The sequence below is a fragment of the Anopheles funestus genome, chromosome 3RL (genome assembly GCF_943734845.2).
Source record: "Anopheles funestus chromosome 3RL, idAnoFuneDA-416_04, whole genome shotgun sequence".
Taxonomy (NCBI): domain Eukaryota; kingdom Metazoa; phylum Arthropoda; class Insecta; order Diptera; family Culicidae; genus Anopheles; species Anopheles funestus.
This window is the reverse complement of record NC_064599.1, coordinates 36,847,607-36,861,189: the sequence shown is the minus strand read 5'-3', so window position 1 is coordinate 36,861,189 and position 13,583 is coordinate 36,847,607. Positions and strand designations below refer to the sequence as shown.

The 13,583-nt window shown below is 39.3% G+C and overlaps 2 protein-coding genes across 2 annotated transcripts in view; one reads left to right on the top strand and one right to left on the bottom strand.

Moving 5' to 3' along the window:
- LOC125767626 (semaphorin-2A-like) overlaps nucleotides 1-13,583 on the top strand; it is a 423,238-nt gene that overhangs the window by 23,752 nt on the left and 385,903 nt on the right. The window lies entirely within an intron of this gene.
- LOC125767646 (uncharacterized) lies at nucleotides 945-2,841 on the bottom strand. Its single transcript, XM_049434444.1, has one exon. It carries the CDS (start codon nucleotides 2,839-2,841, stop codon nucleotides 1,306-1,308), a length of 1,536 nt encoding a protein of 511 aa, XP_049290401.1. The 3' UTR covers nucleotides 945-1,305.

Here is a 13,583-nt window from a genome sequence, read left to right as displayed (position 1 = left end):
ACACGCACAGGAATCTCCAAACGTTTTCTGTGCTTCGTTGCGCTTAGTTTACTGCCACCATTTTTGGGTGCAGCGAGATCTTCACCTTTACCCTTCGCGTACAAAATGGCACCGACCGGGCAAGAAGCATTTCGTTGTAGCGTATGACCATAAAAACGGGTAGATGCGTAACGAAATGTAGCAAGCTTTCTTCGACGTTCGGCAACCGTACCACTTTATTTCGCAATATGTTATTTCTGTTTAGGGAAGCATTCCTAAAGAGACACGTTAAGTTTATGCTACACCCACAGAAATGGTTTTGCATAATAAAACACAAACCAGTTGTGCACGATAAGATGGAATGGTTGATGGTCTACAAGGTCTACAAGGTTGATGTATTATGGAATGATTGCCAGAGAAAATGAAATTTACAAAGATCTTTAACTAACGATGAGGAATAAATATTTCTCATTGCTTTTTATTGTTTCCAAGTGTTTGAAATTTTAATGAAACAAAGAAACAAAATTGTATCACAAAATAAATGATTTCTTTAAAAAGTGTTTTGGTTCCATGATTATATTCTTAATAACATTTTAATTTCTATATTAATTTTTATGATAAAAATGGTGTAACGGCGTAGCGTCAATGATGTTATACGGCAGGTCCGGGCATCAAAACCCATCCGAACCAGTCCTTTAGGCAGGACTAACCATCTCGCTAGGGTTGATTAAAGTAAAGAAAAGCCAAATCTAGAAGACCATGACCCTCCTGAGGATGTAGTTTTAAAAAAGCAAAAAGAAAATATGAACAGCTTCTTCTTGGCTTAACGACCTTACAGGTCACGCCGGCCATTTCTGGCTTATGGCGCCGTTTATCACATGCACCACCGGGCCGCCCCTCGCGAACAGCTATTATGCTTAAAGAAACCTTTGATCATCATCATCACCAATTTTCTACGAATATGATAGTTAAACTTTCCGTCTGGCCGAGTGGCCAAAAAAAAAGTTTTTATTTCTATTTCTTACATCTAATACTTAAAACTATTCTAGCAGAAGCGAACGCACTTCTCGACTGTACTGCTTTGAATCTAACTTAAGACTGTCGCTATTGCTGCGCTACGCTGGCCTCGCAGTAATATGATCCGTACTGTTCCATAACTGCAAGTGCAGCATAACGGCTTGACCGTGGGAGCATAACGACTTGATCATGGGACGGTGATCGGAATGTGCTGATCTTTGCTGCTGCATGGTGTTTACTTCAGAATGTGTTGATCTTCGCTGTTTCATCAGAACAAGATCCGCTTGGTGCTAACTCCTCCCCTCTTAGTTACTTTGTCCTCAAAGTCCGTTGTAGAGCTTGGAATGTCATTGGAGTACTCGTGAAGGTTGCGGGTTGTTGTTCAATCCTTATTGTAGTTCTTTTGCATCTGTAGATGAAACAAAATATTGCAACTCCAATGATGGTTATAGGAAATGTTACCCATAATGATCCAAAGATGTTTATCTTCCATGCCAGCGAATCATTCTGTAGACTGATAATTTGTAGCTTTTCTCGATTGGTGAGCGTCATGTTGGTGAGATATTCGGTAGGTGGTTTATCTATGGTATCGATCTCAGTTGCGGTTAGTCCCAATGTTGAATAGAAACTTTTTATCTGTACTGTTGTTTCTAGATTTGGGTACTCTTCATTATTTATGTATATACTACAATTTTCGAATTGTATCAGGTATGATCCATTAAAGAGTCGGGTACTGTTGTTACAGTTTGAAGAAATCGTTATGTTTGCATCATTAATAAGAATAAATTCATCGTTTATTCTTTTTATCAATCCGTTGTAGTAGACTTTTTCGTAAGTGCAGTTGGCATGTTTGCCTTGTACCAATCTTTGTATGCACTCAGTTGACGGATTTAAATGCATGCTGTCGCAAAGGTATTTGCTGTTGTCTTTTTCTTCACATGGCTGTAGCGACTCATAAACATGTGTTTGATTCTTGATGATATGATTATTGTTAAGGAAAAGTCGTTTTTTATCCTTTAAAATCGAATCAATGTACCAATATTCAAATGTTTCCTTGGATTCATACGGATATTTCAGTATATACATTACATGCGTTTTGTTCATTGATACCTGTGCTTTTGCGTTTACCAACAATTCTTCTGTAGTAGCTACATGGATATCGTGTTCGGCGAGAAAAGTTACCATTTGATTCAAATCTGCTAGTGATAAGAGTTTGCTACTCGGTATTCCTTGTTTTGCTAGCAATATAGCTTCTTCGATGGTTTCCAAATAATCTTGTAGCAGGTCGATATTAGAAATCGATACTAGTTGTATTATCTCATATGATCTTTCTTGCAGTCTTTCTTCTTCTAGTCGTAGAACGTTGTTTGCAATATTTGTAACATCTTGTATGCGTTCGTCTATTTTATCGTTGATTAGTATTTGACGATTATTTTGCTCAATAAGCGCATTGAGCGTGGAATTTATAATATGTAGATCTTCAGCATCGGGTGTTCCAGCAATCCATTTCCATGCGGTGCCGATAGAATCCCAGCGTTTAGTACGTACACTATGTGGACTAATCTTCCTAAACGTTTCATGCAACTTGTTAACCTTGAACTTTACAATCTTGTCGAGCGCATTTAAATTTAACTGATTTTTTATTTTTTCATCATTATTCATTATAACATCTTCTAATTGCGTTATATTAATAGGATGTAAAATTCTTAAACTTCCTGTTCTTAACGTTGCTTTTCCTAATGGTATTATTACTAGTGGATCATTTGTTACATTGTAGATCCTCATGGAATTTCCGTTAATTGTAGTAATTACACAAATTAATATTCTGGAACGATAAGAATACATATATTTTTTAATTAATAGGTTTTCGCAAGTTAACCTTATGTATTTTTCGATTATTCTGATCGATAATATAGGTCGAATGATCCTCTTTCACTATAATCATTTTGTATCTGTTTTTTCGTTTGTTTAACGATTTTGTTTTTTCGTAGGCGATATTTCCTGGTTCATATTTTTCATATTCCTTCGATACAATTTTCGATTCTTTTCTTTTATATAAATCAATTATCTTTTCATTATTTATCTCTTGTAACCTCGCTCTTTCGCTGAACGGTACATCATTAGAATATTCTCCGATATAAATATTTTTTGGAGTATTTTTTATAAACGAATGTATCGAATTGTTATACTTGTAAGTCGATTGCCGTATAAGTTCATTTATCGTTATATCGGGATTTAATGCCATAGTGCATCTTGCTGTTTCCCTTATTGTTGAATGGCAACGTTCTATTTGTCCGTTCGTCTCGGATCTATTTACGGGAGTTTTAAATATCTTTATCCCTAGATTCAATATTTGTTGCTTAATTACGTTCGAGACAAATGTACTTTCATTGTCTATAACTATTTGCGAAGGCAAATTCCAATCGTACAGTAATTCTATTAATACATTTTTTATATCTGTGATTGATCGTGATTTGATAGGTTTCATTTTCAAAAATTTCGAGAATTTATCAATTGATGAAATGAATAGAAAATTATTGTTGTATACAAATATATCTATATGCACGATTTCTCCTGGGTATGTCGGTATTGGTGTCGACTTATGTAAAAATTTTTGTGGATTCCTATCATACTTTTCCATTTTACAAACTTCGCATACATTTACATATTTTTTTATCATGTTGTGCATTTTTGGAAAATAAAATTTCTTAACCATTTGTAATCCATTTTCTTTAGCATTTCGATGAGCAAAGTTATGAATATTTTCTATTTCCAATAGTTGACTTTCTTCATTAATTAAATCTTCAACTTTGGTTTGTGAAAATCTAGCTTTAACGATTCTTGGGTTGAAAGTATCTCTATAAATTTCTTGTATTATTCCCATGGTTGTTTCGTTTGTTAATATTCCGTTGATTATTCCGGGAATTAAGTATTCTTTTAGTTTTTGTTTTAAGAATTCTTTTGTAAATTCAGTTTCAGTAAAAATGTGTCTTTTGAATTTTTGAAAAGGAGTAACGTACTCGTATGTTGAATTATTTCAATGTTGAAATATTAATTGGTTACGAAAAACGTTTATAGGAGCTTCTGTTGAAGGTATATAAGAAGTATTATCATTCTCTGCAGAATGTTGCGTAGGTGTAAGAGAATTAATTTGAACTCTTGATAGTGCGTCAGCTACTATATTAGAACGTCCTGGTTTATAATGAATTTCATGATCATGTTCCTCTATAAATGACTTCCATCTTTTTAATTTAGCGTTATTATTCTTTGGGGATATTGCGAACGTTAATGGTTGATGATCAGTGTAAATTTTAATTTTTGCTCCATAGATAAAATTTCTAAGATTATGAAGTGCCCATACAATGGCTAGCATTTCTTTCTCGTTCGTTGCGTAATTTTCTTCGGTTCTGGATAAAGTTCTTGAAATAAATGTTATTGGTCTGTCTCCATCATGAAATTGTTGAGAAAGTACAGCTCCAATTGCTGTATCAGATGCGTCAGTTGTTAATATGAAAGGTTTTTCGAAATCTGGAAATGATAAAACATCGTTAGAAGATAAGATGTCTTTCAATGTTTGAAACACTTGACGTGCTTCCTCATCAAAAGTGATTGTAAAATTTTTCGATTGATTTTTAGGTACCTGTCGATGGCCATCCTCCCCTCTTAAAAGTTTCGTCAGTGGTTTTGCTATTTTTGCGTAATCTCTGATGAAACGCCTGTAGTATCCGGAGAGACCTAAAAATGCTCTAAGATCTTTTAAATTTTTCGGTTCAGGATATTTTTGAATACATTCTACTTTTTTCATGTTAGGTTTTAAACCGTTTTCTGATACTATAAATCCTAAAAATTCTACTTCAGTTTTTAGAAATTCTGACTTATCTGGTTGGATTTTAAAATTTGATTTTCTTAATGTTTCTAAAACAATTTCGAGATTGTTCAAATGTTCTTCTAGAGTTTTTCCAAAAACAATTATGTCATCAATATAGACATGACATATTTTTCCAATATGTTCCCGCAATGTGTCATCCATTACTCGTTGAAAAATTGACGGGGCGTTTTTCAGTCCAAATGGTAATCGTAAGAATTCGAATTTTCCATTGTTCACGGAAAAGGCTGTTTTTTCGATGTCTTTTTTAGACAGTGGTTTCTGATGAAAACCGGATGCTAAATCCAAAGTTGTATAAAATTTATTTTTGCCTAAATTAGCAAGTACTGATGATGTATCTGGAATTGGATATCTGTCACTTTTGGTTTTCAGATTTAATTTTCGATAATCAATTACTAGACGATATTTTTTTTCATTGGAAGCATCTACTTTCTTCGGTACAATCCATACAGGTGAATTGTATGGCGATCTAGAAGGTCTAATTATTTCATCTTTTAAGAGTTTTTGTATTTGGGTTTCAACTTCGTGTTTTAGAGCTAGTGGATATGGATATGACTTACTATACACTGGTTCATTGTCAAAGGTGCATATTGTCGCTTCCACTTGTGTTGTGAAGGGTAATTTTTCATCTGGGGGCTGAAATAAATCTTGGTATTTATTAAGTAATGCGTATAACTCTTGTTTTTCCTTATTATTAAGGTGGTTATCTCTTATGTCAATTTTGTTTACTTCTTGTAAATAATGCTGAAAAAGAGGAATAACATTATTGTCGATGATCAATTTCTGATTGGCAGTATCGATGATTGCTCTAATTTCTCTTAGTGTATCATGTCCGATTATAGCATCGAATGTTTTTAAAACATTTAAATGATAAAATTTGACGTTAATGTCTGAATAAGGTTGGAAAATTTTTGCCTGAGAGTATTTTTTTATTAGTAAATCTCCTCCGACTGAAGATACAAAAAATGGTTCTATTACATCATGCGATATTCTTGCATGTTTTCCGTTAATGAAATTTTTGTTAGATCCTGTGTCTACCAAAATTTTTATTTCTTGGCCTGCTTTACCATGATATATGAAGTACGGTAAAGCAGATTTTATTCTAAAAAATTTAATTCTGCTTTATCAAAATCGCGGTTGTATTTTTCTTGCTTTTCTACGTTAGCTAGATATCTTTCGTACGATGAATCTTGTGAAGCATACTAGTTTTGGGTTGAAGCGTAAGTTCTATTTGCTTCTACGTTGAAAAATCTCTGTCTTTTGGGTGGACGAACATTATTTGAATTCGTTGGCCTATTCGCATAATTCACTTGGTGTGACCTGATAGACGGATCAATGTCCATTGGTTCCGGTCGATTTTGTTGGAACGGATTTTTGTTTGGTTGATTCCAAACAGGGCGCGGTACAAATTGTCTTGCTTGATCCCAAGCTGGACGCTGCGCAAAATGTCTCATTTGGTTTGGTTTATTTTTGTTTATAATTGGCCTTTGTTGATTAAACAAGGCTCTTGGTGGCGGTGGAGGTGCTGGTAATGGTATTAAATTTCTGGGTGCTGTCGGTGCGTTGACAAATTTCGGTCTTGTCAATAATTTTCGACACTCAACATTTTGGAAAGATATGCAGTAGCTGTAGGCTGCTGCAAGGGATGTGGGTTCATAATTCCTAATGAACCTGTATACATCTCCGTCCAGACCTCTAATGAAAGCATCAATCGCTTTCTTATTGTATGTCTCTATCAGAGCTTTTGTAGCTTCTGGATGAGAGAACCTTTCATCCGTTTTCACTTGATTGGCGATCAGGGAGAGAAGTCTATTGACTTCGTCGTAATAAATTTCCAGTGAACGATTCCTTTGTTGAACACTCATTAGTTGGAAATCCAGTGTTTCTAAATCTCGTTTCTCTCCATAATACGTGTTACCGCTTAAGTCCTGATATTTGCCCAATGTGCAGTTGTGCTGCACGATCGAAGGCAGCTTAGTGCTGTCAGTAAGTGCTGTCAGTGCGTGCTGTCAGTGTGTGTAACTGTCAGTCAAAAACACGTTATAAATTATTACAACATCAACAACAGTACCACGACGAATAGTTACAAGTAAAGCAAACGTGTAAAACCAAAAAATCTGATTTCACGAAAGTGTTGAAACCCCACAAAAATCCGAACACACAGTTTATCGATTAACATTTGGTCCTTCGAACCGGATTTGTGGACTATCCAAATCGGATTATTGGTTATATCCCACCGTATCATACGGATCACGCCACGTGCAAGCGTTGTAACAACTCCTAGCTAACCCTACTCTACGTTTTTTAGCTGGATTTTGGCAAAGAAGGAAAAGTTGTGAAGGATGGCTACCGATGGAAGGAAAACCGACACGAAGAAGGTGCTAGCACGAGTTGCCACGATGCGATCACGTTCTCAGATCGAAGCACTCGAAGACTTTATAAACCGGTACACGGATGATGATTTGCTTCAGGTAAACGTTCGATTATCCCACCTGGAAGCATCGTGGACCTCCTTTGAAGCTGCCAATCTAAAGCTGGAGACGCTAGAAGAGGAGGAAGCTGCCCTAGTGATTTTGTTTAAAGAGCGAAATATGTTGTTTGAGCGGTACTGCAAGGCGAAAGGTTTCCTAACCTCAAAGGTTCCACAAGAATCGACTACATCGGTAACAGTGAACGCAGCAGATGTGTCTGTTTCATCCTTGTCGAAGCTACGCTTGCCAAAGTTGGATCTACCAACCTTCGACGGGAATACCACCGAGTGGCTGAGCTTCAAGGATCGATTCATGTCAATGATCGATGCATCCCCCGATCTAACCCCAGTTATGAAGCTACAGTATTTGTTATCGGTGCTGAAAGGTGACGTTGCCAAACGATTCCAGCAAGTTACGTTGATTGCCGATAACTACGATACCACATGGCAGGCTCTCCTGGACAGATACGACAATGTGCGTGCTCTAAAACGGGAATATTTTAGGGCTCTAACTTCTATTCCTCCAATGAAGGGAGAATCCATCGAAGAGCTTCGTCGAGTAACAGACGAGTTCCATCGCCTTACGCAAGGTCTAAGTGCACTCGACGAGCCGATGGCGCTATGGAACACACCGTTATGCAACTTGCTGTTCTACAAACTAGATGCAAAAACTCTGTTAGCTTGGGAAGAATTTTCATGCAATGAAACAGAGGACTCATATAAGAAACTACAAGAGTTTCTTCAGAAGCGATTAAGAATTCTCGTTGCAACGAACCACTCCACGCATGACGTACAAAGGCCGAGTACCAGCAAGGTAGCCGGCACTAAACCCATCACTAGACTTGCTAATGTGTGCCTGTGCCTTCATCGAGCAGTAAGTGCTATGCCTGTGATGATTCGCATTATCTTCATCAGTGCATCAAATTTAAGGAAATGTCATTAGCTCAAAAGGATAGCCTTATCGCATCGCACAAGTTATGTCGAAACTGTTTCCGGACCGGACATGTGGCAAAAGGCTGTCAGTCGAAGTTTAGGTGCCATAAGTGCCAACAACGGCATCATACCCTGCTCCACATTCATCAGGCTATGCCAGAAGTATCAACCCCCGATAACCTGATAGTGGCAACCACCGCATGTAACACTAATCTCACGGTGCTGCTCCAGACGGCGATGGTTTGTGTTATAGACGACGACGGCAATGTTTTCAAGGCGAGAGCATTACTGGACTCAGGTTCGATGTCGAACTTTATGTCCACAGCATTAGCGAAGCGACTATCCAACAAGATTCAGAACGAAAATGTATCGATCATAGGCATTGGGAAAAGCGAAAGTCTTATACGTCATTCTGTTAATGCAACCATCTCATCGCACGCTGAAAACTTCAGAACAAGGCTCAACTTTTTAGTGCTAGACTCTCCTACTTCCTGCTTGCCCACCATCGACGTTGATATTCGAGATTGGAAAATCGAAGAACTTGTACTAGCAGATCCAATGTTCAACACACCCGGTCCTATCGATATTGTCATCGGAGGTGACACATTCTGGAAGGTACAATCGAAAGAAAGAATTTGCATTGGTTCAGATAAACCTTCTTTAATCAAAACGAAGTTTGGATGGACGGTTGTCGGATCAGTAGCAATAGAAGGCCAAGGTCATCCCTTTTCGAGTAATCTAGCGATTGGATCTAAAACATTGGAGGCAACTCTTCAAAGATTTTGGGAAATAGACAATGTATCACCATCAAATGTTGATCAGCAAGATGATAATCCGTGTGAACAACTATTTTCAACCACAACTGTTCGAAATGCTGAAGGCAAATTTGTAGTAAGATTACCCAAGATAGACAACACGACTGTTATCCTTGGTGCATCAAAGGGGATAGCATTAAAAAGATTTGCTAATATTGAACGTCGACTGCAAAGAAACCCGAAGATGTATGAACAGTATAAACAATTTCTGAAGGAGTATGAAACTTTAGGCCACATGGAAGCACTAAGCGATGATCTTCATGACTCAATACCGCACTGCTATTTGCCACATCATCCTGTCGTGAAAGAATCCAGCACCACAACGAAGGTCAGAGTTGTTTTTGATGCTTCTTGTAAAACGGAGTCAGGGTATTCGCTAAACGACATACTACGTGTGGGACCGATAGTACAGAACGAGCTGTTCTCAACCATTCTTCATTTTCGAACTAATCCCATTGCTCTTTGCGCTGACATAGAAAAAATGTACCGACAGATAGAGGTACATTCGGACGATCAAGCGCTTCAGTGTATTGTGTGGCGGCCTGATGCATCGCAAGAAATTAAAGGTTATGCCCTAAAGACTGTAACCTATGGTACTGCTTGTGCGCCCTTTCTAGCAACTCGAGCATTAATCCAAATCGCAAACGACGTAATGGAAAGTCATCCACTAGAAGCGAATGCCATAAAGAATGACTTTTATGTAGATGATTTCTTGTCAGGTGCGAGCGATGTGCATACCGCAACTCTCCTACAGCAAAATGTCACGCGCTTACTAAACCAGTATGGGTTCAGCTTGAGGAAGTGGGCGTCGAACGACTCACGGGTGTTGGAGAACATTAAAGATGAAGATTTGGCGTCGCCAAAGGGTCTGGAATTCCTACAGGACAATCCTATCACGACTCTTGGTCTTGTATGGAAGCCCCAAAATGACACGTTCTGCTACAACATAAAAAATAACCCAGTGCCCATCGCAAACACCAAGCGTCAACTTTTATCTTCAGTCGCTCAAATATTCGATCCGCTGGGGTTAATTGGACCTGTTGTATGCAAGGCTAAGCTAATGATGCAACAAGCCTGGAATATCATTGATGCAGATACGGGCAAGTCGATTGATTGGGATAAGCAATTACCGGCGAAACTGTTAGGGTCGTGGAAACCATTCCAACAAACGCTTCATCTACTAAAACAACTCCATATTCCTCGCTTCATCTTTGGAATCGATAGTGAAAATTGCGAACTGCATATTTTTGGAGACGCTTCGGAACGAGCCTACGGATCATGTTGTTACAAGATCATCGCAGCACTACGTTTTGCTCCTGCTTCGGTAACATTTTGGAGCGATTCTACCACTGTATTGCATTGGCTGAATTCATCACCATCTCGCTGGAAGACGTTCGTGGCCAATCGCACATCTCAAATCCTCCACACTACTAACATCAGCCAATGGCGTCACATCGCGGGAGACGCCAATCCAGCAGATGACATTTCCAGAGGTATGGATCCAGCTGATATCATCTACTCATCAAGGTGGTGGTTTGGTCCAAAATGGCTATCTGATACGTCCGAAGCATGGCCTACTAGCTTATTTTCAATCGACGAAGGGACAACAACTAAAGAAGAGTCGCGAAACCCTACAGTCACATTTATGGCTACTGTCGCAACAACGTTCTGTGATGAGTTAGTGTCGAAGTACTCATCGTATACCAGGCTTCAACGCGTTGTAGCCTATTGTATTCGATTCATCTCCAAAGTTCGACACCATCCTCATAAGCCTGCTGATAAAGTTATCCCTGAGAATTGGAATCCGTGGTTGACATCCGACGAGCTACAGAAAGCAGAAGTTGCACTGTGTGCACTGCAACAGAAGCAGATGTTCTCAGACGAGTTACATGCGTTGCAGAAAGGTCGGCCTATTCCCCGGTCATCTGGTTTACGATGGGTAAATCCAAAACTCACCAACGATGGTCTCATCCGTGTAGGAGGACGACTCCTTAATGCTAGTGTTCCAGCATCGTTTAAACATCCGATCGTGCTCTCCAGCAAGCATCAGCTAACCATCATGTTGGTTGAAGAGTATCATAAAAAACTCCTACACGCTGGACCAGAACTGATGCTTGCGTCTTTAAGGCAACGTTTATGGATTCTAGGTGCTCGGAAGCTAATTCGAGCAATCTACCATCGTTGCGTCACGTGCTTTAAGAGAAATCCAGCTTTTATTGAACAAGTGGTAGCTGATTTGCCTGCTGCTCGAGTAACACCAACCCGTCCTTTTTCGGTCTCCGGAGTTGATTATTGCGGCCCTTTTTTCGTCAAATTCGGAGCTCGACGTGCAACACCCCGCAAGGTCTATATAGCGATATTCGTTTGCTTTTCAACGCGCGCAGCGCACATCGAGGTAGTAACAGACCTGACAACAGCTGCATTTATCGCAGCCCTACAACGATTTGTTGCGCGGCGAGGAAGGGTCAAGGAGCTGCATTCAGACAACGGAACTGCCTTCAAGGGAGCAGCGAATCAGTTGCATCACTTATACCAGCAGCTGAAAACTGACGAGAAATCACGAGAACTGATCTTTGGTTGGTGCGCGATCAATGAAATAGTGTGGAAGTTTATTCCACCCCGAGCTCCACACTTTGGCGGTCTGTGGGAGGCCGCGGTTAAGTCGGTAAAGCAGCATCTTCAGAAACAATTGGGAGACTCCACTATCATGTACGAAGACTTTCTGACGTTATGCGCGCAAATTGAAATGTGTCTGAATTCTCGTCCGCTCACTCCCATCCCGTCAGAAACAAACGATCTGGACGTATTGACTCCAGGTCATTTCCTTACAGGATCCAATTATCAAATGGTACCTGATGTAAGTCTAACTGACATCCCTGATAATCGACTAACGCATTGGCAACGTACCCAAAAACTGCTGCAAGGTATTTGGGCTCGTTGGTACCCAGAGTACTTGCAGCAGCTTCAAGCGCGAGCCACCAAGCATAGCAAGCCGCCAGTCACCATCGAAGTCGGGCGTGTCGTCATCCTAAAGGAAGATAACATTCCTCCAGCTCAGCGGCCCCTCGCTAGGATTACCGCCATCCATCCAGGAAGGGATCAAATAGTCCGGGTTGTTACGCTGAGAACCTCCGACCACAAGACAATCATGCGACCTGTAGTGAGAATAGCCTTGCTTCCAATCAATAATTAGATTTCGAAATAACGTGTTATTTCAAGGTAGCCGGGAATGTTACCGCTTAAGTCCTGATATTTGCCCAATGTGCAGTTGTGCTGCACGATCGAAGGCAGCTTAGTGCTGTCAGTAAGTGCTGTCAGTGCGTGCTGTCAGTGTGTGTAACTGTCAGTCAAAAACACGTTATAAATTATTACAACATCAACAACAGTACCACGACGAATAGTTACAAGTAAAGCAAACGTGTAAAACCAAAAAATCTGATTTCACGAAAGTGTTGAAACCCCACAAAAATCCGAACACACAGTTTATCGATTAACAATACGTTATGAGAGTTCTTCTTATCATATTCCAATTTATGCCTACATTTGAAGCAACTAGCGAATCGTTAGCTTCACCTCGAATTTTTCTACGAACAAATTTGCAAATCATATGAAATTTGTTATGCTGTTCTTCGCTATGATTTGGTGTGGTTTGATATAATTTTATTAAACCATCCACATCATTAATCCAACTGTTCAATTCCCTTGGATCTCCAGAAAAAACTGGTAAATCCTTTACTACACCTGGAATCTTTTCGAATGATTCCGGATTCACTGCACTACCATTTTGTTTAATGAAATATAGCGGTGGATCGCTAAAATCTTCAACTGATTCCGATTCAGTTGCACGTGCCTCTAAGGCTGCAATTCGATTCAGAATTGACTCCATTTCGATTTCACAATTTTTTACTTCTGATATTGTGTTATTTGACGATCCTAGTCTAACAGAGAACTGTTGTAGTGACTGAACTAATTCCTCCAGTTTGATAACTTGATCAATGTATTACACTTGTTATTTTAAAAAAAATTCACTCGTTTAGAGCAATTTATCTTCACTTGATTTTTCACTGTTCACACTGTTTGTGTGTACTTACATTAATTTAAACATGTTGACCAGTCTCGTGCCACTTACGGTGATGATCTGGATTTGGTTCTCGTACCTCTTACGGTGAGAATCTGGTAATGGGATTGAGCCTCGTACCTCTTTCGGTGATGGTCTTCAATTCCACTGCAACGGGAGCTTCTTGCCTCTTACGGTGATAGTCTTCCAGCTGCTTTGATGAACCCGATAATGTGTTGTATCCCTCTCGATGCACCAATATGATCCTTTTTCCGATAGGATGAGTTGTTAGCTACCTAAAGGTACTGGGGTATTAGAATGCACGGCTGCTACTGAAAGTTTTTTTTTTCACTTCACTAAGCGATCAGGACACATTAACTTTGTTACTAAGCACAGTGTGACTTCACTCTTACGTGGTCACTATCC